The sequence below is a fragment of the Chionomys nivalis genome, chromosome 22 (genome assembly GCF_950005125.1).
Source record: "Chionomys nivalis chromosome 22, mChiNiv1.1, whole genome shotgun sequence".
Lineage (NCBI taxonomy): Eukaryota > Metazoa > Chordata > Mammalia > Rodentia > Cricetidae > Chionomys > Chionomys nivalis.
The window spans coordinates 29,883,260-29,908,706 of NC_080107.1; the positions used below are offsets into that span (position 1 = coordinate 29,883,260).

The 25,447-nt window shown below is 36.2% G+C and overlaps 1 protein-coding gene across 2 annotated transcripts in view; it reads right to left on the bottom strand.

The window, feature by feature from the left end:
- Positions 1–2,322: 2,322 nt before the first annotated feature.
- The window catches only part of Acvr2a (activin A receptor type 2A), a 77,861-nt gene continuing 54,736 nt past the window's right edge, over positions 2,323–25,447 (bottom strand). The window contains exons 5-12 of one of the 2 annotated variants that reach the window (XM_057754465.1): positions 20,435–20,458; positions 16,779–16,922; positions 14,942–15,085; positions 13,490–13,635; positions 12,067–12,181; positions 9,162–9,300; positions 6,892–7,022; positions 2,323–5,967 (exon numbers count right to left, since the gene is read on the bottom strand). In XM_057754465.1, coding sequence (XP_057610448.1) covers positions 5,773–5,967; positions 6,892–7,022; positions 9,162–9,300; positions 12,067–12,181; positions 13,490–13,635; positions 14,942–15,085; positions 16,779–16,922; positions 20,435–20,458 — 1,038 coding nt within the window. In that variant the 3' untranslated portion in view covers positions 2,323–5,772. The remainder of the gene's footprint in view (positions 5,968–6,891; positions 7,023–9,161; positions 9,301–12,066; positions 12,182–13,489; positions 13,636–14,941; positions 15,086–16,778; positions 16,923–20,434; positions 20,459–25,447) is intronic. The other variant, XM_057754466.1, reaches the window with a different exon arrangement.

Sequence of the window (25,447 nt, forward strand, 5' to 3'; positions counted from 1 at the left end):
TAGTTTCAACTAAGTACTCACTTTACCAAATGTAATCCTATTAGCTTACCAAATGTTATCCTAAGCAGTCAGGAGACAACAAGGAGCAGAAATTACATGATTATTTCAGCTACAGTAGGAACTTGTCGAAATTGGAATTGGGTTTGGTTTTGCAGTATACATTAGAATTTTGGGTCTTATCCAAATTTCCATAGACTGGCCCACTTGGGCTGAAGAAAGTTTGTGTGGAAGGGGTTGAAAAATCTGAGCATTTTCTTCTGAGTATCTTATCAATCTCGTGTAGGGATTTTTTAAGTGTACATTCTGAGTGTACTGTAGTTCAGAAGGAATCAGAATTTGGTATCTAACATGTACCTTAAAGAATTCCTGGGAAACTGCTTTTACAAGTGGGAAGTGTTAGCAGTGTGCTTCAAAAAGCAATTTCCTGAAACATACAATGTCAGTCAAAGGTCCATATCATAAATTCAGACCTAAAAGTAACAGGTTGAAGTTTAAAAATGGAACTTTAGTCATTCAGTGGCTTCATTTGTTCAAGAATATTTGGTCATAGTGAGGTTTTATAAAATACATAAATCTATGTGCAATTTATAAAGTATTTAACTGCAGAACTGAATAATGTTTACAGACTAGAAAACTAGTACACCAGTGGTATGTCTAGGATCTCAGCATGGGAATGTCTGGTGTGACTAAAACCCATGCTATTAAAAACTGAAGCTCAACCCGGCAATGGCGCACACCTTTAATCCCAGCGCTTGGGAGACAAAGGCAGGCAGGCAGGCAGATCTCTGAGTTCGAGGCCAACCTGGTCTACAAGAGCTAGTTCCAGGACAGGTTCCAAAAGCTACAGAAAAACCAGCTCAACTGCACATTTCTTACTATTTTACAGGACACTTTCAAGAAATAATTTGGCTAATTTCTGTGCATTAAAGTACCACCTCATAGTTAAAAACCCACATTCTTCAGACACAGCCTTTCCTACAGTAAAACATGGTATGTCTTAAGACTTTTTACCCAGCCATAAATCATTAAGTCTAAGGCTTGCATAGTGGTTTGATAACATACATAGTTAGTCCACACATTTTCAGCGGTGAAAAAATATTTAACATGGTGATATTAGCAATATTACCTGAATAAAAGCAACATTTTTCCTTTAAAAACTAGCAGCAGGACAAGGTGTCTGTAGTCCCACCATGTAGATTTGTTAAAAGAGAATCGAGCATTTGTGACCAGCCTAGACTACATTGTGAGAGCCTGTCTAGAAACAAAAGTCCCTCTTTAAAGACCCAAATAAAATGACATGAGAATTTCAAACATACTTAGATGCTGCTTAAAAGCTGAGTCCTCTGCTTTCCTGACTGGGTAACAACTAGAGAAGCTCTAGTTTGAACAATGTATTCAACTTTAAACAGGCAAGATGAATTTTTATTTTTAATAAAATTTAATTGTGATTAAAAATGAAGTAACTATGAAGGTCATAAAAGTATAGGCATATATTGCAAGTTTCATACATTGTTTAAATTACATTATTAAATCTAATAAAAATGACTTTCTAAAAATAACAACAATGTATGGCACGGAAGTGTATATCTGTAATGTACAACTCCACGGCTTCAGAGGTGGAGCTTACATAACAGCTCCAAAGCACCCTGAGGAATGTGAACAGAAAGTATGACTTGAAGATTCTCTGCAATGAAGAAAAATACTGCAAATCAAGAACTCAAGATTCCCCTGGGCCAACAGATGGAGGAACTACCAAAAAGGACTTAAGACTTTCCATGTGGCCTACAGAAACTTGGATCTTGTTTAAAAGGCATTTCTGATTTATATGCAGACACATGTCTCTGAGAAATTAAAATCTGTCGTTTAAAACTTCCATATGGTAATGTGTTACATGGTAAGGACCTATTACCTACCTATCTAAAGAATTAGACACTGCAGAATATGCTGTGGAAATAGGAGTTTCTGTGGCAGTTGTGTGCATATTCCACCATTGCCTTTTCATCTGACTTAGATGACAGTGTGGGTCCTTAGAAAGCAGCAATCTAAGTTGTCTTCACCTTTGTCCTGAGAGCACAGAATCCCATGAAATACACTGACTTTACCAATAAGCCTCTGGATTCCTCCCACGGGCAGTAAGGAACAACACAGACACTTGGGTAGAAATACAGTCTGATTATTTGATTTCTTGCCTAATTCACAAAAACCCTGCTTTTATAACACTACCCTTGAAATTCTCTATGCAGAAGCCTCAATGTAAAACTATTACCTCTTTAAGAATGTACATAGCTAAAGAAAAACGGCATGTGCAAAACAATACCATATTCATTTTTTATTTAACATAGGGATGGAATGGGGATAGCATACATTTTATTTGTACAATATTTAACAATCACTTAATTCAAGGTGGGATTTTATGGGGATTTTTTTCGTTTTTAGCTTTCTGTTAAATACTTGCAGAAAAAAAAATAGCAAGTACAATATGACAGTAGTACAACAACCTGTGCCCAAAACACTGACAAGAAATACAGAGTAAAGCTAAAATAATTGTTTACCAATATTTTGAGAGGTAACAAATAGGGAGATACGGGTTGAGACTGCATAAAAAACGTACTGCTGGTTGAATATCTGAGGTAAATGATGTTTAATCAAGATGCTACTTGTATCTTTGTCCATAAATTGTAAATAATTTTATGCACATTATACCAAATGTTCCTAAAAAGTAATTTTTCAAAAAAGTAAAAAAGAGAAACTGGAAAATATCTGATGAAGCATTTTTTTTAAAAAACAGTAACCAGTCTATTCCACTAAACTACCATCTATCTGGTGAGGGTTTGTTCCCAACCATTAGAATTTTAATTAAATGTGACTATTACTGAAGGATTAAAAAAGGGGACAGAAGCGATGTTTTCATAATTTTGTGATATATGATTCTAGTTTTAAATTCAAAGGTGTTGGATTTTGTTTTTCCTGGTTGTATTTTCAGGATATCACCACGAAAGATAGTGCAAGTTCATGGGACCAATCACTGAGGCACAGTCTCTGTTCTGGAACTCACAAGGTACCTGTAATAAAACGTCCAAACAAGAATCACAAATCACATGCTAAAACTCCTAGCATCTAAAATACATACAAGATCTGTGCAGGGCATAGATAGACTTCAAATAAATTTGAACACTGGTTAATCCATCAGTCCTATGGCAGTTGATCATAAAGCATTTCTCACAGGAGATCTGGGCAAGGTAGAGTAAGTAAGAGCAGCAGTTCTGGTGGGGATCAGAAAGGCAAAGTACAAGACATCATGAGGAGCACCATACACAAAGTTACAGGGGTCTAAGTTTGCCATCTCCCTCAAAAAACAAAAAAATCTTTTCAGTCTTTGATCTTCCTTTTTCAGTGTCCCTAGATCAAACTTTTTATCTGCCCGCTCTGCACTTACTGTAAACCAAACACTAAAATGCCCTGCAAAAGAAAGTTTTAACAAGACTAGGTATAAGGACAGGTAGTCACTGGAACATTCTTACTTTACTGCTTATACAAAAGGCTTTCTGTAAATGTAGTTCTCAAGAGGATACAGGTTTTTAAATTGATAAGCTAGATTTAAGTACAATACTCAAGATATCTTAAAGCTTTCCTCGTGTGAGGACAGCATTTTCTCTCTCGAACCAGTCTTGACAACATTGTATCTGCAGTGCTTTCCTAAGCCAGACACTCACATAGCCCTCATTTATCACTTGTAAAAAGGTTGAATGTCTACAATCATTAGAACTTTGTTTATGGAGATTAACAATTTCCTTGTATGCACATTCTCTTATGGTTTTCCTTGATTAGTTTACAAGTGGAAGCAAACCTAAATCAAGAATCTGAGAGGCTAAATATGTAGAAATCAGAACAAGAACACTAAACTGGGCGATTCTAGGATTACAGTGAGACCTTGGGTACACGGACAGCACAATTCTCTATGGGGTGTGGCATATAGACACAAATGCTATTACTCTCCCCTCCCTGCTTAGAGTCTGTTGACCTATGTATTGTTTATAATTAATTTAGTCTTCCCAGAGATTAGTGTACATTTTGTGTAAAATGTAGTGTATGATGTCTTAGCCATCCGAAGATAATGCATTCACAGTGAGCTCCTGATAGTAGTAATGTAAAAAGTTTATAAAATTAATGTATGGATGTTAAAGTGACTCAACAAAAATGTATATAACATAATACTGGCTATTTGTTGGTAATCTAAAATTTCAGGGAATTAATTCTTTCACTTAGGCTTACATAAGTTTGAGGAAGAAGCCAATTATATTCTAATGTTCCATTGTTTTTAAAAGTATTCTGGCACCTACTTTCCACCAATTCCATTTTGTTAGCAAGGATAAGGCATGAACTGTCTAGAATTAGCTGTAAAGTAACTCGGGGGAGTCTAGGCTGTGTTCCTTATACCACCACTGGTTACCTCTAAATGTCATTGCATATTTTAAGTTATAGGTTCAACTTGTTATCCCTGATTTGATTTAAAGCAGTAATATCTGAAATCTGTGTTTAACGGTCAGTATCTCTATCCTAAGGTAATTCTCTTCATATCACAGACATCAAATATTACTCTGACAAGATGGCACCACACAGTATACTGATAGTTACATGTCTCAAAGCAGAGTGAGGAATTCTGAGTAATGACACTTCCTGAGGTGATCCTAAAACAGTGATAAGAATATCCCACACACTGTTTGGTAAAAGAAATACACCACAATTTTACATATATAAATAGGAAAAAAAATCTATTTTAAAAGATAAATAAGAGCTTTCCAGTGTCACAGCTCACTTAAATTTTTTTTTTTAAATCATGCTTTTGTTTTCAAATATTTCCCAAACACAGCACACCTTAAAGAAAAAAGTACTACTTAAGTATGCAATACTTTGGGACCTGGATATAAGGTGAAAGGAAGGAGGGGAAATGACACCAGTTTTTTTTTTTTTCTATTTCAAAAACAGCACTTTGTTTTCCCTAAATTACAAGCCAGTACAAGAAAAGCTAAAACACTGCTTTACAAATAGCCACTTACTATTGGCACTAAGCATAGCTTACCATTTTTTCTTAAATAACACAGTGAATTTGTAATACCTTGTTATAAAACATGAATTGATTTATTCAAATTTTGTTAGTGTTTTCAATTTTATAATTTAGCAACCGTGGAACTGAGGTATACCTTGTTGAGGGAGGTTAAAGTAATGCTTGGAAGCCTCTTTACTGTACCCCACTTTGATGAATGTATGTACACAGAACAGCAGCACACTACACATTCACAAGCTGTGTCATGTTGGCATTACAATAGTCATTTATAGAAACAACAGCAAATGCAATAAAAAGTTACCCTTTTAAAATCTGAAATGAAAAGTTTTTGATTTAAAAAAAATAGCAGTAGTTCATTTAAGGAATTAGTGTCTTCTGACAGACATTAAGAAATCTGATGTCAGTTTTCAAATACTTGATTAGCCAGGTCCAAAAGACCCTTGATTTGGAGAGGGCCACATTCTTCGTGTACGTTGTTCCGAAGTTCTTTACAGTTTGCAGCTTTTCCCTTAGACTCCCCTTCATCTGTGTGCTGCAGACGACGCAGTAAGTCCCCCAGAGCCATGCTTTCCACGAGAGGCTGCTTGCGTACATGTCCCGGAGGCATCCCACTCATTTCACACAGAAAATACACTAAGCAGTTTCCGTAGCTTAGCAGCTCCAGCTCAGAGTTCCAATTCTCAGTGTGTACAGAGATGGTGCCACCATCATAGGCTAGATTCTTTGGGAGGAAAGTCAACGTTTGTCACCATTGTGACCACTGTTACAATGTCCTCTGTAGTAATGATATTTGTTAGTCTTTGCATCTGGGTAATTCTTTCACCTACACATCCAGCTGATAACCTGGCTTCTGCATCATGATCCCAGCATTCTTCTATGGTTTCACAGAGCATTGCCATTCCCTAAGAGGAGAAGAACAGTCAAACATAATAGCTATTGTTTCCTGATAGGAAGCAGGCTAGCATTGTCATAAAAAAATAACAACTTTCATGGGTCACAGCTTCAAGATCAGCCAAGTGTGACCAGTATTCACTTTGGCTCTTTTTAATTGACTCATTATATTTGGCCTCAAACTCTTGATCCTTCTGTCTCAAGCATGTGAAATACCACGACTAGAGCAAAATTCACTTTTACTGAACGTCATTTTATGTGCCAGCAAAATAAGTCATTTTCTAAGCATTAGGGATCCACAACATGAAAGTTCCAAAATACAGTTCATAAATCTGATCATATGCCTGACCTTTTCAAGTAGACTCACAACGAAGTCTAATGTGAGTACCAGTTTTTATCATTTTCTTAGTTGATACCAGCATTTCTCCTTTGAAGTTAAAAGACCGCCCTTGAATCCATCTCTGGCTTCAGGATGTAGTGACTTATTTCTATTTGGATTTTTAGTTATATTAACACCAAATGGCCAACACAATTCTATGCTGTTCTGCATGCTCTAACTGTAAAGTGAAGTCTTGAAAGCCTGAATGAAATGAATAAGACATCATGGAGTAGAGAAAACTTGGTGCTTAGTAAGTGCTAAAATGCCGTCCTTTAGAAGCATGACTATCCAGGTTTTTTTTTTTTGTTTCCTCATGGAGCTTTCAAAGCAGGAAATAACTTGCTTGACCTTAACTGGACAGCTCAGGGAAGAGCCTTCTAGGCAAGGTTCTGTGACTTCAAACAAAGCCCTAATTCTGCCTCTGAAGTCCAGTACAAAACATCTGTCTGTGTGAAGCTCACCTTCCCACCAGAAGAGAAATGTGCACAGAACTGATACACTATTACCCTGAAAAATGTTTCCTTGAAATTTCAAATGAAAAAGTGAATAAACTTACTGCATGTTTCTGCCAATAATCTCTTAAAACAGGCCTCTTCTTTTTATGCACAACCACTTCCTGCATATCTTCAAGAGATGGATGCTGGCCAATTTCCTCCTCAAATGGCAACATGTACTCATCTACAGGTCCTGAAATGTAAGAAGAGGAAAACTGTTTTAATTCTTCCTGACTAGTACAAGCTCCTCTAATTCTGCACTCTATAATCAGCAGAGAGATGGACCCAGGCTATACTTGTAAAATCAAAATGTCTGTTTTTACAAGTTTTGTTTAGGACAGGATCTGGGTAAATAGTTTTGGCTGGCTCCTAACTCTTGATCTTCATATTCAGCCTCAACAGGCTGTTTTGGAATACATAGGCTGAGTGCCCATGTCGATATATGACAGAAATCTGTCAGGACTGAAGAAATCAAAGCTCTAAATGCAGCCATTCGTATCAGAATGTTAACACTCAGAGTTATTAGCACTCCAGCTGCTATACTTAGCTGTGGCATACTCAAAACATCCTACATGAGAATTCATGTTCTTTGCAATATTTTGTTTTCTCTCACAAGCATCTTTATAATATTTATAAATAATGCTGCTTATTTTTATGTTTAAATCACAAGCATAATTCAACCAGAATTCCCATCAAGTCAAAATGTACCCTCATGACAAAATTTATTAAGTAACATAAACAATTTGTTTTTCTTGGATCTCAGATAGACAGGAATGTACACTTAAGAGTTAATAACTGATGTTCTATAGATTCTTATTCAGACTAGACACACATTTTCACTGTTACTTTATATCCAAGTGAAGGTGGTATTTGCTCTATTTTGTGAATAAGATAGCTCGAAGTTATTAGATTTTGCATAGAGGTATTTGACTATTATATAGTAGAGTTTAAATCTGAATCTTATCTGCAAATGTGCTTTTAATCTATATTTTCTTGGCAGTGCCACTGACCAGAGAGAAGTAGATGTACATAGATGCTTTGTGCAAAGTATAAAAATATATCAAATACTTCACACGTAGTGACATGAACTACAAAAGGCATTGACTCAGCCCTCTACGAGTGCTTTAGGAACTGTCTTTTTATTAGTAGTACACTTAATGTGTTTGTGTACCTGTGTGTACATGCTACAACATGCAATATTGAGGTCAGAGGACAAGTTACAAGGAAGGGTAGGCTAGGCTTGCAAGCTGGGATCAAAATCAGGTCATGAGGACTGCCCACTGAACCATTTCCCCAGCCCTGTGGGAACCCTGTGATAGATAAAGGACTACTTAGCACTTCTAGTAACCATTACTAACATCTTAAAATTTCAGTCTTTGGTTCACAGGTCAATAACACTGGCATCAGTAAACTGATGGCTTGTAAGATGCACAGACTTCTTAGGACTTAGCCCAGCTGTTTTGGTTTTTTTGTTTGTTTGTTTGTTTTTTTAATGTGGATGATTGCTTTCTGCATGTTTGTACCATAGCCATGACTGATGCCCATGAAGGAAGAGCAACCGATGTTCTTATTAACAAAGCCATCTTCCCAGCCTCTAGCAGCTTATTTTTAATAAGATTCCTAAGAATTTGATGAGCACACTACAGTTTGAGAAATGCTGGACTTTAACTAACCAGACACAAACTTTAAAGCACTCACTTCATCAATGTGGTCCATTTTACCTTTGGCCCTGATTTTAAAGGCCAAAGGTAAAGTGAACAGAGTCCTCTTTTAAATATTTTAGAGCATACACAAGGCATTTAAGAAAAGCAGCACCTAACCTTTTCTTTGCCATAAAAATGCTTCAGTAACCCCAATCCCCACTAAGTAACGCTTCCTAATTTTGATACCACCAACTTACATTTCTCAGGTATGACTGCACCCCAATGACAGTCACTATTCTGTCACTACATGCCTTACAGACAGGTCCTGGAACAGACCATTCACACTAATCTCACTCTGGAGTCCTCTCTCCAGAAGGTATTTTATCACCTTAACCATGAATTACTTAACAATAGGGCCTGCACCACCAGGACACCAAGTCATAGTTTGATATAAGGACTCACAAGGAAGTGCTTAAGCAATGTGTTTTCTTGGAGTATGTGTTATTTGATCTACTATCTCCAAAGTGTCAATGTCAGTTCCTTTCATGCCAGCACCCCAAAATTCACATTGCCTCCTTCACCTTCAGCTACCTTTTGGCATCCGTAAAAGATGTAGTTATTTACCTTTTTGTGTAATCCCTTTCATAAATGTGGTATATATACTTTAAAAAAATGCTTTTTTCCCTTACCATCTGCAGCAGTACAACGAGAAGCCAGTTCCCACAGGACTAATCCCATGGCGTACATATCTATCCTCAAAAATGCATCCCTTTGGAAGTTTATAGCGCCCTCTAACACCTCTGGAGCCATATACCTCCGAGTACCAACCTGAAAAAGATTTTGAAAGCAAACAGTACTCATTGACTTTATGAACTAATGTTTTTGTTTGTGTTTGTTTATTAACTAATGATTTTTACTGTCTATTTATCCAGGGTAAAGTAAATGAATTATGACTCTAACACCACAGGGTCTATTTCGTACGGTGGTTTCTGGGTATTCTCACTACAGAGGCTTACAGAGCTTGCCCTCCCTTCAGATCAAATCACAAAGAACTGAGTAACACTTTGCTTCAAGGATGGAATGGAAGAAACAAGGCACTGTGCATATTGTCCGAGTTACATTTTAGAGAACACTTTTTTAGGGCTTCACTAATAAACATTTAAGGTGATGTAAAAATAATTTACCAGGGAAACATTTTTAAAAATTTCTCCTTGTAAAAAATCGTATTTATTCATGAATTCCTCTTTATTTTCATTTGTCCCAAACTGTTTGGTATTTTGTAGTACTGTAACTGTCGCTACTAAGCCACAACAGCTAGTGCTAGTTGGTCTTGATTGTATCTTTATGTGAATGCTTAGGAGATGTTAGGAACTATCTATGTAGACTACAGGACACTTATGTACATCGAAGAAGCAGTTTAGACACTGGTGTTTTCATTCTTAGGTTATGAATGGTGAGTAATCTTTGGTCAAGACTTTGGTGGTTATTTGCACATTTAGCAATAGGTTTTTTAATAAATAAGGACAGATCAGTAAAACTCTAAAGTTCCATTTTTAACTGATTTTATCAGAATATAAAGTAGCTAGCTCACTGGCTCTCGCTGTTCAGCCTAAACATTTTGACTGGGTTCTGAATATCTTTCAAAGTCTACTTTTTCACTTACAGGTAAATTTGTACCATCCAACATTACTTCTTTTATTAGGAAATTATAGTTTATCTATTTTAGGTAAGATATTCTCTTTTATGAACGAAAGGTGGTATGGTAGTAGAGAAACTCTTTACCCATGTAGGTAATAACTTATTTTGCCTAATCTTGTAACCCAATTGTAAGGGCATCAAAAGATGGCATGAATGAGGTTTAAAAAAAAAAATTAAGAGGCTGGAAAGTTGGCTCAGTGGTTAAAAGCACTGGCCACTCTTCAAGACATCCTGAATTCCCAGCAACCACATGGTGGCTCACAACCATCTATAATTAAGATCCAGCAAGCAGGTATATATGCAGAGCGCTCATACATAAAATATAAATTATAAAAAAGAGTTATTAGGTTTGCTATGATACCAAAAGATGAAAGTATTCCATACATACTGTTTTATGGTTGTCAATCATACAATAAGCACAGAAATTTTTCTCTATGCTTCCTACTCCGTTTTTGTAATATTCTCCCTAAAACTGACCCTATTCTCAATCATGTCAGCTTTCCTAGTGTTCTGCAACTGCTGACATAACCTTGAACAAAATATAAAACTGTTAATTCATGTTGACAGAATTTAGTGCGCCATGACTGCACACAGCTTGTTCCTGGGGATCAAGATATGGAAGGAGTAAGGAAACTCAGAAATAGCCAAATAATTCAAATGACTTGAAAGATAGAAAACTAATAAGGGCAAGCCTTGAAAGATCATTTGGCTTTGTAGGAAATGTCATATTTCAAACTATTTTAAGCAAATATTTTATTTTTAATTGTAGAGACAGGGAAGTATTGTGGAATATTCCTTTACACTACGTGAAGACATGTCACTGTGACTGGCTTAATAAAGAGCTGAAGTGTCATTTGCTAGGCAGGAAGAGGTTAGGCGGGACCACTAGCGACAGAGAGCTCTGGAAAGAAAAAGGAGGGTCACTAGTCTAGTGAAGAGGAAGCAGGATGGATATACAGAGTAAGGGTAACTGAGTGAGGAAAAAGCATAGATCTAAAGATGAGTTAATTTAAGCTGTAAGAACTAGTTGGGAACAAGAAGCTAAGGCCGAGCTTCAATAATTAATACGTTTCCAAGTCACTTTTTACAAGTCGGGGGCCCGAAGAAATCTGCCTACAGGGAGGTTTTTTTATGCACATATGATTGTGGGTGCCTACAGAGTCCAGAAAAGGGTGTTGGGTATCCTCAAGCTGGACTTGCGGGCATTTCTTAGTAGCTTGAGTCAAAAAATGAACTTGTCTTCTGCAAAGGTAGGAAGAACTCTTAATTCCTGGGCCTCTCTCCTGCCCCTAAACTGACCTTGTATAAAATGGTGTAACACCTTTCCTAGCTTCACATTTCTCTGAGAATAATGCATGGGTGCTCTCCTCTCTTTAGCCTTCCTAACAGATGCTAAATCTATTTGTGCAAACCATAACTGGAGCAAGACACCTCACTCCGGCTTTTTCAGGAGATCTGAACTCTAAAAAAAAATTCAAAGAAAAAACATTCAATTCATTAAAGAGTTAATGGATCAATAAAGAGCCAGAAGCAAGAAAGTATTATATTAAAAAAAAATGGGAAGAAGTTGGTACACTGTAGTGAGAAGTGACCCATTATCCTCCACTGTTAGGGTAATGAATCGGCCAATCAAAACTGAGTTAATGTTAAGAATTCCCTAAAGATGAAATTATTAAAAACGGGTTCTTCTGTGACTAATTATTTTAAAAAACAATTGCCACAGATAAATGTTCTGTGCTTTCCTTTCCCGGAGGACACAGTGTGAAAATGCTGCGTCACTCTTCCTCAGACGGTGACTCGGTCCCTAGCCCAACAACCTCAGATCAAGTCGGCACTGATCTAATGGAAGAGATGCGCTTATCATTTTCTACTCACACTTTATAGTGGTGTTCTTACCTGTCCATGGGTGTCACCTGCAGACTTGCCAGCCTCAAACTTTAACGCCAACCCAAAGTCAGCAATGCAAGCTGTCAGATTGTTTTTCAATAGCACATTCTTACTTTTGATGTCCCTTCAAATAGAAAAAAAAAGTATTTTAAATAAGTTATCTTTTAAAATTTTCTATTGAACATGAGGAGAATATGCTATAAAAATAAAGTTTCTTAAAACTACGAAAAACAAAGAAAGGTAATGGGAACATTTCAGATATTGTAGTTATAAACTTGGAAGGAAACTTCAAAAAAATAAGAAAATTTTGAAAATAGCCTTTGGGAAAATTTTCCACTTCAGAATGGGCCCTCACTGCAGTGGCCCTTGCAGTCACTGCACGGCACCATTGTAGGAAAGCAGCTCTGGGAACACAGAACACACAGAAGCCTTTATCGTAAAGCATAGCCTGGTACTTTGGAAAGTCTATCAGCTGTAATGCAGGAAAATATTCTTTCTACACATCTGCCTCATTTGGTTCATATTAAAGACAACTCTAGCAAACAAGTCTATGCTGGGACTAACAGTTACACTTAGAAGTCATCATATTGACCCACAAAAGGATGGAGGCAGAATCAAATGCTCCAGAAATCAAAACATTTTCAGGATCTGTATAACAACTTTGGGGAGGTCTGAATGATTAGTCTGAATATATTAATATAAGGTAGATTCACGAAGGAAGATGAAAGAAAGCACAGCCCTTTCTGAAGAAGTCATTTATGGTTTGCAAAATCAGAATCTGGTGACATTCAGCTATACCTTTGCTAAACCACTCTCTTAATGGCTACTTTTAAACAGCCATTTAAAAACTGAATAGAAGGTGACAACTCCATCACTTGTTCTACCAAGGAAATTAAATAATGGCAAATTAAATCTATTTTCCAGGAACAAACACTTGTCAAAATATGGTAACAGCGTCTTCACTAGACATGTATACTTCTTCACTGGGCAGCTGTCTCCTCTCAATGATCTCTCCTTCTACTTTAACTCAAGGAATCAATGTATATTCATCCAAAACAAAACAAAGAAAACAGTCTATCCTTAATTTCATTACTGTATATCTATTTTTAAAAAGTCCCTTTAAAGTAAATCAAAATTTTGAATTAAAATAATTTTCCTTTAACATAGAGAAAATACAACTTTATTCTCAAATATGGTTTCAGAAATTAGACAAATTAAAACATGAGATCATTAAACTTTACTAATGAGATGAACGTGTATGTACATTACTCAGAATATATCCTAGTCAATCTCAAACCTAATTTTAAAAAATGAAAATCTTTGCCTCTTCAAATATGAATGGATAATCAAGGCAAAAATAAATTTTACCCTGAATAAAGTTTAAATAATAAGCCTGTGAGTTTACGAAAAGAAAATGCAAATATTGCTTTACCTGTGAGATATTGCAGGCTTGTGGCCATCTTTTAAGCCAGGTATATCCTCATGTAAGTATGCCAATCCTCTAGCCATGGTTTCTGCAATGTGGCAAAGTTCATTCCAAGAGACCACGTTAGCCTTAAGGAAGTCAGACAGCGAACCCTAAAGAAAAGAGGGGTAAACCCAGAAGCTCTTGATGAAAGTTTTACATAGATGGAAACTTCTCTGGATATGGAGGCAATGCATTCCTTTCAGTACATAATTAATGAATCAATCATTCAATAACTGTAGAGTTGCTCAAATTTTCTTCCAACTCACATTAATGAACATTCAACCCCAAGAGATTTATTTTTAAAACCTTATTACCAAAATAAGTTCATTTCCATGACTTTAGAAGGTTTAAAAAAAGAAAAGACTAGCTGAAAATCTTAGAAAAAACTAACCTTAAAAGTAAAACATTATAGAACAACACTGAAAACATAAACCACCACTAATCTGCAGAATATTTCTAAGGAAATAAGTTGGTTGATAAAGGGCCTGTCCGAATATTTCTAAGGAAATAAGTTGGTTGATAAAGACCTGAGTTCAGATCCTCAGACCCACATTAGTCTATAAGCCCAGTGCTAGGAGGACACAGAGACAGGCAGATCCCTAGAAACTCACTGAACAGCCAAATCAGTGTGCTACAGGATCAGTGAAAGACCCTGCTTCAAAACAAAAGGAAAGGAAACTGAGGAAGACATCCAAAACATCAACCTCTACATAAGGACCTTGTATGTATTCGTGTGTGTGCGTGCATGTGTGCGCACACACACACACACACACAAAATCTTTCTAAAGATATTATGATCCTTATGATCAAATACTAAGTGAAATATAAAGCCAGTTACACTTAACAAAGATGACACTCACTGTATAAACCAAGTGTCTTAGCCGGCAATGGTAATGCAAAGCCATAATTCCAGCACTTGGGAGGCTGTTAAGGAAAAAAAAATGAGGCCAGCTGGTGCTACACAAAAGAATTTTCTTGAAAAAAAAAATTTTAACTGAAAAATGAGGGAAAAACACATGTGCTTTGGCACTAATTCCAAGTTACTGACTCGGGGTTCATCATTAAAGAATTATAAGGCAAAAAATAAAAATAGAAAAAAACAGGGTTCATAAAATCAAACTGTATCATAAGCAATACATGGAAAACAATAAACACTGTCTATTCTAAAGAAGCCCTAGGAGAAGTAATTGCAGCAGCACAGGAAGGCAAGGCTAAGGGCTGCTCTGTGATTATTGGGTTAGGTACAAAATTGTTCTTTCCTTAAAGTAATTTTGTAAGATTTTTATTTATAAGTGATATACATGATCAAATATTAATCAACTGTGATAACATACTCTTCTCTTGAAATACAACAGCTAACATTAGGTAGGTAGGCCAAGTCCAGCTTAACAATACTTAAGTATTAAGTTGTTTTACCTTTTCATGAAATGCTGTGATTAGCCACAGGTCCACATCAACACTGGTGCCTCGTTTTTCTGCACCAATGAACTGTAGTATGTTCTCATGCTTCATTCCAGGTAAACTATAGACTTCATATTCATTCTGCCAGGACTGTTTATCCTACAGTTAAGGAAAGAAAAAGGAAAAAAATCACGATAAGAACACAAAAAGTGCAAGAAAATAAATCACACTGAGATAGATGGAGTGAGTTCTGAAGCAGTGACAAAATAAGCTAAGAACAAGTGATACAACAATAAAATGAGCTAAATACAAGTGACCTTTCATTGTCTCTACAAAAGAAATCTGTAACAGGTAATAACGATAATCCATAATAAATCCTCGTTATTTACAGAATCCTACCTCATTCCCTCATAATCTACTTTTCTGAGTTGCTACATTTACAAACACAGACATTCATCAAAAACCACTGCATTTTTGTGTGCTACACAGCAACACATTCTGCTTACAAGTTCTGCAAGCACTTTATGGTAGGCAACTATTTATGCTACTATTCACAGTCATCTCCCTAAAAGGTAAATTTAGGTACCACCTTAATTAAGTAAAATCTCTCTTCAGTTTGCCCCTCCCTCACTCCCATACCAAGCTAACAATACTTATTGGTTTTATTTTTTTAAAGACTATCAATTACTCATTCCTGCAGGTTATCTATGTCTATTATATACTGACAAAAGATTAGTTTCTCTTCACTATGAAAGGTCAACGAAAGTGAGTTACACTATAATTTAATAGTAAGAAAATCTCTGGATCCAAGATGAAATTCTGGCTTTTCCTCTGACTTTTATAAAACCAATTATTTTTCCAGTGAAGTAAAAGAATGATTGTGTTTTTGGTTGCTAAAGTATATATGCATATATATAGACATAATATATGAACTTATAACATGGAAATCATTACTTTGTCCATAAAAGCATGTGATAAAACAGCTGCTGTTATTTCTACTCTTCATGTCTGCATTATTTTCTAACTGTTAAGATTCCTCACACATTAAGTGACTTCCCAGAGCTTACTACAAATCTTAGCACAACAAAATGCTTCCCTTTTTCAAAGAGTTATACTGCTGCCAAGCTAGAGAAAGACTCTGTAGAACAGGCTTTGGAGGAGGTGAGAGGCGAAAACGTAGATAGTTAAAGAAACTGTTTCTGTAGAAGCTTTGTGGTGATGGAGATTGAGTACGTGTAGCCAAGACTTCAACACCAAGGGTGCCACGCTACAGGAGTGTATTACCAGAGAAAGGGGAAGGTGGAAGCCCTAAAGTCAACCAGCAATGGAGCAAAACAGCAGCAGTACAGACTGCCTTAGGCCAGGCATTCATAGGAAGTTCAGCTGCATTTCAAAGAAAAACAAATACTTTGGAAATCTGATTCACTGCCTCTGAAAAATTACCAACAAAAACTGAAGTAATTATATGTGAACACTAAAAGTACAATGAAAAGGACTCAAGGTCTGGTCATGTAGCTCAAACAGCCATTCTAAAACAAATCACACAATCTGTTGTTCTTTCTTGTCAAGGGGATATTAGGACAACTACTCAGACAGGTTATTTTTGTGACTAGAATACTAGTCTTTATTAATTCATTAATAAAAGCTTTATAATAAAACAGTTTATTAATAAAAGATTGACTATATGTTTATTTATTGTAATCATTCCCTTTCTCAGATGTGAGTGCAGCACAGACAGGCTAGACTGCTTTCACCACTAACATAATCACTTTAGCTGTGTTTTCAGGCTGTCGTTCTAAATGGTTACAGCTTTAAAAACACATAGGTAGATAGAGAACTTTAATAAACATACCTGTATTGGAAATATTTTGACAGCCACATATTCATTAAGCAGCTGGGCTTTCCAGACACAACCAAATCTTCCCCTTGCTTTCACTTCTAACAGCTGCAATGGCTTCAAACCCAGTAATGGGGAAGGCGGGGGTGGTCCTGGGTCCTACAGGTAAATAACAATAATACTGTAAATAAGCCGAACATGAGACATCGATTGTGAAATGAGAAAAAAAGTAAGGAGACTGAAGAAGGTACTGACAGAAACTGTGAACACATAAGTGACTGAACGTCAGCGTGACCTTAGCTTTCAGCCTGCAAGAACTGGGCTTCTGGGTGTTAGCAGGAACCAATAAATAGGCAATGTCTAACAACATTACCACTATTGCTACTTAGGAACAGCAGGTGAAAAAACTGGAAACCCAGTCTAACCACTGTCCCCAAGGCTTTCTGTGAACTTCAGAACACTCAATAGTACACCATTGGCTTTGTTCAGCTCACACTCTCTTAAATGATGTAGATTTGAAAAGATTCAAAACAGCAAAGTACAACCGTTTCTCAAAGAAAAATCTCAAAATCTACTATTTTTTCCAGTGGCTGTTCAGTATTAACTTTCTCTTTATTGATTTTGTTGCCCAGTCACTTAAATAAGTATATAAAATACAAAAGCACTTAAAAGAAATGTTTCTATAGACATTTTGTTCATTCATTCTGATTTTTCACAACACTAATAGTTTATCCCTTTAACTGTTTCCCAAAACTGACTAGAAATAAAAATCATGATAATTGAAGAGAAATATAAAACAAAGAACAAATAAAAATCTAGGAATGTGGTAGTCATAGTTGGAAACTTGTAATGGTGAATAAAGGACAGAGTGATACTATGATGAATTTTAAAAATAAGGCCAGTATAATACATAAAAAGGAGGACTGCAAGGAAAACTCCCTACACCAATAGAATGGCAACCCTTTGCTGAAAGTATTCAATCAATTTACTCTCTGTACCTAAAGCAAGATGTAAGAAGCCTCTGGAAAATAACAGACAAAGCAATAGAAATGTTTCAACCGCTAAAAGTTCTGTGAGAAGGAACTAATACTCCTGGTGGTACCTCAGATACTTGAGAATGGCATTGTATCCTAGATCACTGCATCTCACCCTAACTTTCTTCTACCTTTTTACAACTCCATAATGCTTAGTACTCCCTGTAGCCATCCTTCGGCCACTAGTCTGTGAGTCTAAAAAATTTCTATCAAGCATTACAATGGCCCAAGCAGAGAAACAATACAAAGTATTACATGGAAAACGACCGCAGCTTCTAGATAATCCTTATTTAAAGGCTTGAAAAGTCCTATTTTAAAAAGTAAAACAGAAGACTTCCTGTGATTGATTCTCAAGTCATGTCTATTTTTAAATGCCTACCAACATTGCTGTTTCTACCTAAAAATATCACAGGTTAATAAAATCAAAGTGCCTCTCTTTAGCACAGTGATGGACCAAAGAGGTTGTCTCCAAAGCCTACATGAAGGCCAGGCTCACAGTGAATCTCAGGGAGGGAAGCCTTTGTCTTCTCTGGAAAGTTGCCATGAGGATCGTGTCCTCCCTCACCAGTCCTTAACTGTCTTCTGCCTTTTTTTAAGATTCTACTGACAGGAGAAGGCTGACTGAAGCAACTGGAGAGGAAAGGTGAATACTGCTCTTTCAAAGGCAAGAAAACAATCTAGTCCGCAAAGCCCTAGAGTAAGTGCACAGGTTTATACAGAAATAACTAAATAGAAACGATAAGGATCAGTTTTTCAAAGCAGTATGACTAAAACCTTCAGGTAATAACTGAAAAAAGAAAAAAGAGAGTAACACAACTCTAACACTCTCATCTGACAGCCCTTTTATACACTGACCAAGAGTGTCTCTAGAGATCACTAATGCGTATTTGTTCTGTGTTTAAAGGGGCACCAACCGGGGGCTGGAGAGATGGCTCAGTGGTTAAGAGCACTGTTTGTTCTTCCAGAGGTCCTGAGTTCAATTCCCAGCAACCACATGATGGCTCCAAACCATCTGTAATGAGATCTGGCGCCCTCCTCTGGCATGTGGGTATACATGGAGGCAGAAAGTTGTATACATAAATAAATAAATAAATCTTTAAAAAAAAAAAAAAAAAGGGGGCACCAACCACAGACATGAATCTAGTTAATGACATAGAATTGAGATGATTTCTTTAACATCTCAATAATATAACAGTAGCTCAAAGTATGTTAAATGTTTTCCAGGTGTAAAATAAACTTCAAAATTCCTACAGGCTTCCTAGGCTTTCCTTAGTAAATTTCTTAATGTAATTTTATTTCATAGAGAAATCTTGAATCAAGCTTTAATATTACAATTTTACTCAAAGTTCTACTATTAATTGCTACAAAACATACAACTATCAAAATTTCCCAACAATATGAAAAATTAAACAAACACTGGCCAATTTTCAAAAGGGAAGAATATGACCTTTAAAGGTTTATTCTTATCAACATCAAAACCTTTTGATATGTAGTCTTAAGTATACTTTAGTATTGTTAAATACTTCAAGATTGGGCTAATAAGCAGCTTCATAATAAAATAACTACACAGTACATAATATCATCGACATACCTTTTTTCTTTCTTAAGAAGTTACTAGAATGAAGTTTTAAATCACTCCTAAATTCTGTTTCATTTTTTGTATAATATATTAGAAATGATTCTCAGTTTATTAGCATCATTATAGCTGTTTGATCAGAAAAACTCAGCATGTGTTTCTATGGATGAGGAGTGTATCATCAAATGTATGAACCCTTGAGAAGACAAATGAGAACTTAACACGTCATAAATGATGGCATCCGAAAAGCATGGCTTTGCCTCGCTGCACAGAAACACTCGGAGGGCAGCAACTCTAAGGACTACAGAATTTCTGAGACTCTCTCCTTGAGTTCCCAGTGCTCCTTCAACAACCACTGAAGGCATAAACATCAGAAGTGGCTCTGACTTTGTATTTCTTCTTAAGACATCAAAAGATATGTTGAATATGAAGCTACTGGTAAAACCCCACTGTCCAGAGCACCTTGCCCAGTGACATAACTGTACCCAATGCCGGGACACCATTCAAGAGGAGCAGCAAAGCCATCTGTGATCAATTTTGCTTATTTCTCAATTAAGTATATATTGTAATCCAAACAGTCTCAACCTTCCAGGTAGTGATTTATCAAAGGTGCCGCTATTTCTGCAGCTAAATCATTTGCTAGAGATGCCATTGGAAAATACAGATTTTTTAAGTTAAAAAGTAATGAGCTAGACTAAAAAATAGTCTCTTATTTAAATGAGTGAACACTGACATTTAAATATATGAAATATTATTAAAAATTGCAAATACTGGGTTTCTAGGTCTAATGACCGTCTTAGGTTTTCTCTTCTGTTCAGCTGAAATAGCTATTTCTACATTCTACCTAAGTACAAATACTGCCAAAAATTTTTCAAAACCTTTGACTATGCCAAGTGAATCATATTTGTATACAAAAGGGGGAATTTTTATGACAAAAAATGTAAATAAACTATAAAGGATACAAAGTACAGCAATAATAACAACAAAACTCTAAGGACAAATGTTCTTGTGGGCATCCACAAAAGCTTTCACAACCATAAGCAAACATCAATGCATCTTACCTCTATCATTATATGAAAGGCGTGCTTGTGAAGAAAAAACACAGGCAAAAGAAATTACGATTCATATTTAGAATGAAATGAAAAATGACACATCAGTTACAAAGGTGAAAGAAAGAATGAATTAGTTTTTTAAAAGTTGACAGTGGTTCAATGGATTATATTTTTAAGGTATGAATTAAGAGCACTTTCCTTTTAACCAGAGGAAAGTATTATTACAAAAAAAATTGTAAAGGAAAAATCCTTGAATATCACCTATCAGGGTGAAAATAAATAAATTTTTATGTTAAAATAACTTCAAATTACCTGACCCAATGGGCTTCAAGCCAGCAAGTAAAATAAATTTTAACCATTACTTATTACTTGAAAGGTTTTAAAGTCTAAATGCAGGAGTAAAGAGGTAGTTGAACTGGGGTGGACAGGAGCTGAAACTGTCTTCTGAACAGCAGAGGGCAGTGTTGCCTTTCACAAACACCACCAAACAGCCCCAAGGAGTCCAATTTTCTCAGACCACCTTTTATGGGTGCGTGCATGGAGGTTACGGGACAACCTGGGCAGTCATTCTTAAGTGCCATTTCCCACTGGTCTGGAACTCCTCGAGATGGCTAGGCTGGCCAGCAAGCCCCAGAACCCAGTTGCCTCAATCTCTCCAGCGCTGGGATTATAACAAACATGAACATTACCCCCAATCTGTCTGTCTTCCTCCACCCCTCTTTTCTTTTCTATGGATTCTAAGAAACAAACTTACATTTTCATGCTTGTACACCCTTTGGGAGTTGTAATGTCTCTCAGGTCTAGTTTGGTTTTTTTGTTATTTGTTTTGTTTTGTTTTTTTACAGCTTTCATAAGAACCTCTGAAATTTCCTATTTCCAGTGAGTGACCATAACTCACCTCTCTGGATGGCAATAAAATCATATGATGAAACACAAAATAATGTTTTTGGTGGCTATGTGTATGCACATGAAACACAAACTAGGAAGAAAACATGCGAGGAAGGACAATGGCCAGAAACCAACAAAACCTGGTGACAAACTAGGTCTGCTATAAACCTCCCTGCCCAGCTACAGCAACGAGAATGGTGACTTAGTTCATACTTCGAATTGAGCATTTGTTAGCAGTTAAAGTACAATTTTAGTATTACAGTAACTTTAAATTTAGAAGGTATGTACAACTGAGTAAGAAGCAGTGCCCTGGAAATGAGTATCCAGACACTTTCCTCACAGCCTGAGGACAACAGGACAGTAATAGAGAACAAGTCGCCCCTAAAGAGATAGCTGCTTGAATTTTAAATTAAGTAAAATGCACATTAGCCACTTTTAGGAAGCTTGAAAACTCCAGATAACCACATTCCCCACATGCCACTGTTTCTACAGAGAACAGTGCCACTAACAAAAAGAAATGACAATCCATTATCTGTACCAGTTGTTTGCTGAATTTTCATCCTGTGATAATCATCCAGGACTATTCATGATCCATCAAAAAGCTAGCTTAATCCTACCATACCATGAGTGAACCTAAGCACTTCGGAATATGGTTCCTCTCTTACAGGGAATGCAAAGACACAAGAATTACTGAGATCTTGTTTAAACACAAGAACTTGCAGAGATAAAGACATCAGTGCAAGAAGATGTTACTTTTATCTTAAAAAGTATGCCTACTCAGTAAACTCCCTAATGAACATCAAAATAAGCTATAAAATATACAAATCAAAAAATAATGAGGATAAAAACAAGTTTTAAAGTGATAAGAATGGGCAAGACAAAAACCCAAAAAAATTAAACTAACTAAAAGACATAAACAGATTTTAAGTATATCTCTTTGGATATACTTCTCTATAAATGAATATTAGAACAAACAAAAGACATAAGGTAAACGAGAAGCACCAACAACAAGCTTCTTCAAAGGAAAAATTGTTACAGTATATGCAGTCAAAACATGCAAAAGAGATCACTGATTATACAAACACACAAAAGCTCACCAAACAAAACAGTCTGGATTCACAAAATGGAAGAATAGCTTTGAGTACTCTGCACTGTAACTGTAAGGAACTAAAAATCAAATCAGCACGTTAACGCCGAGTATTCAGGTTTCCAGATTAGAAATAGACTTGCTGCTTATCAAAAAGGAATGAAATTACTGTCAAACATTAGAAAAGAATATAGGACTTCATTCTCCCATTCATTTATTCACTCATTCAAACAAGTTTCCTAAATGCCCTGTTTGTGTCAAGTACTAACTACTCAGGCTCTCATGAACTTCACAGCGGATGGACTAATTGATGATTTGCACTAACAAATGCACAATTAAACACTAAAATCAGTAGGAAGGAAGTCACGAGCTTAAGCACCTTTAAGATATATGACTAGTTTTCCCTAAAGAGAGCAGCCTGAACAAATGAAGCAGTAGAGGGGACAATTGGGAATGAAAAACACTGGGACACATCCTAGATTTTAGATTACACAACCACATGGACAAGTGCTGTGTTTACTGAAAACCGGGTTTGGAAAAGACAATCATTATCCTTGAATGGGTAATGTAAGAGATAGCCAAGTGGAGCTATTCGGAAAGCAGTTAACTATGCACATCTAAAATTCAAAGAAATCACGCTAGAAATAGAGATTCTGATATACTATTCATAAATACACATATACTACAACATTACTGTTTTACCACACACACATACACATATAGTTTTAAGTGTATCTAGTTAGATAGATAAGTAATTTCCATTTTTGACACCACATTCAACAACCTCTTCTTATGACTATCAAGTGTCCATACTCTGTGAAAACTGACAAATTCCCAATGTGTCTCCTCTTAGTCATCCATCTAATTATCATATATTCTTAGAAATGTCACAATTCATTCTTTAGACTATCAACAAGCAAGAACAGAAATAAAATCCGTAAAGTAAAACAGTAACAATGTTTCTGAGCTTTAAAAAAAGGCAGGCATAGAGGTTAATAAATGAATAAATCTGATGCTGTCGAATGTTCAGCCATGGCTCTATTAATTGGATCCCAAGATTCCTTATAGCTGCTCTCGTTGTACGTTTCCTGAAAGCAAACGCAAGCAATGTAGATAATACAAACCCTGGATAGACTCCCGAGGCTGTTACCCGCACAGGGCAGCCAGTGCTGGGGTACAGAATCCTAAGAGATGGAGGGAAAGCCCATTCTCCTCTCAGCTGCTGTTCAAAAGCATGAGGGTTATGACTAGCTATAAAGAAACCCTACTTTTATTTATTTTAACATTTATAACCTCTAAGTGAAGATGAAAGAATGGAAATTGATGTGAGAAAATATTTAACTACCAGACTATCTAGGCATAGATAAAACCTATATTCAATATGAAGCAATGAACTCTAGTAAGTTTTCCTTAGTATTCTATGGACTCCATCTAATTATTGAAATAAGCCATTCAATGGATAATAATTACCGAATAAAAGCCCAGGCACTGTCACTCAGGATGGGATTGTAAGTGTCATTTCACCTGTGAGCACCCTGATATTTTTTCAATAAAATGAACTTTCTGAAACAGATATTTCAGAGTATTATATCAGTAAGAGTTTTACTGAAAATTATTCCTTATGAGTTGAAGCCGCAACAATGACAGCAGACAGTTACTGAGCATTTTAATACTGGCCACACTTCAAACAAAGTTCTCTCAGCAGAACCAAATATCAATCAGATCTTTCTTCCACTGGATACTCCCTTTGTAATTCCTTTACCTTCATTTCCAAATGGTAAAGTTAAATAAACACCCAATTTTCATCTTACCTTCACGTAATTGTGAGCCACAAGAGGGCAATCAGGGACCCTCCTGCACCTGTACTAGGTAGCATGCTTAATGCAGGTACACAAGCACCAAGAGGAAGGTTCACCAAAAACAGAACAGCAGCCCACAGTATTTATTTTATTAACAAATGAACTCTTCTACTTCTACTATTTCAAATTAATAGAAAAGGTTCTAGATGTAGCAAGGAATAAAGGAAGACATCTAGGCTAGAGTTCGAGTAACAAGGAGGGTGTGGAAAAAGTTTTGCCTCCTCCTGGCTACTTCCTGCTCTCCAGATAAAAGACAAATCATGTATTTTGGTCTACACTCATGAGCCCAATTCTAGGCTGACAAAAGGAAAACTGCATCCCAGATGCTAAGAACCGAATGGCAGGTGGGCACCTGCAGTAGTGTGTGTGTGTTGCCAAAGCACTCAAAGAACTGGCGTTAACAAAGAAGTGTAATATGTAGTTTTACTCTAACTCGATTTAGCTCCATGGTTTTTGTCTTCCTCTTATCTCTTTTTGCTTTTGGATACAGAAATTTTAGAAAATCTCCACCTGACTATATTGAAGTAAGATTTAGAAAATCTCTACCTGACTATATAGATATTATAACTAGAAAAAAATCTGTGTGCTTGGTGAGGGTAATTTTTTTCATTACTATATATCAGTAATGTCTAAAATTTTGCTTAGAAGTACATTTTAAATGAAGTTACAATTTTAATTGCTGATACAAAAACAATTATATACCACAGTGGGACACACAGGAAAAATATCTATAGCAGCCTTGCACCATTCTTGAGAATACACATATACAAAGACGTGCAAGTATAAAATGGCCTTTAAGCATGTTAAAACAATATGGTTGGAATACTTATGAAATGTACATTCTCCTATCAAAAATCTCACACGAACTTTACTAAACTGATAAAATATCACACTGTATACCTTAAATGTACACAATTTGTATAAATACACATTATACTATATAGTATTTCCTAAGCACACAATAACACTCTACTAAGTTTCACTTAAAAATACATCACTTGCCAGGCAGTGGTGGCGCACGCCTTTAATTCCAGCTCTTGGGAGGCAGAGGCAGGTGGATCTCTGTGAGTTTGAGGCTAGTCTGGTCTACAAGAGCTAGTTCCAGGACAGCTCCAAAGCTATAGAGAAACCCTGTCGGGGAAAAAAGAAAGAAAGAAAAAGAAAATGCAACAGATGGAGCTAGAGAAA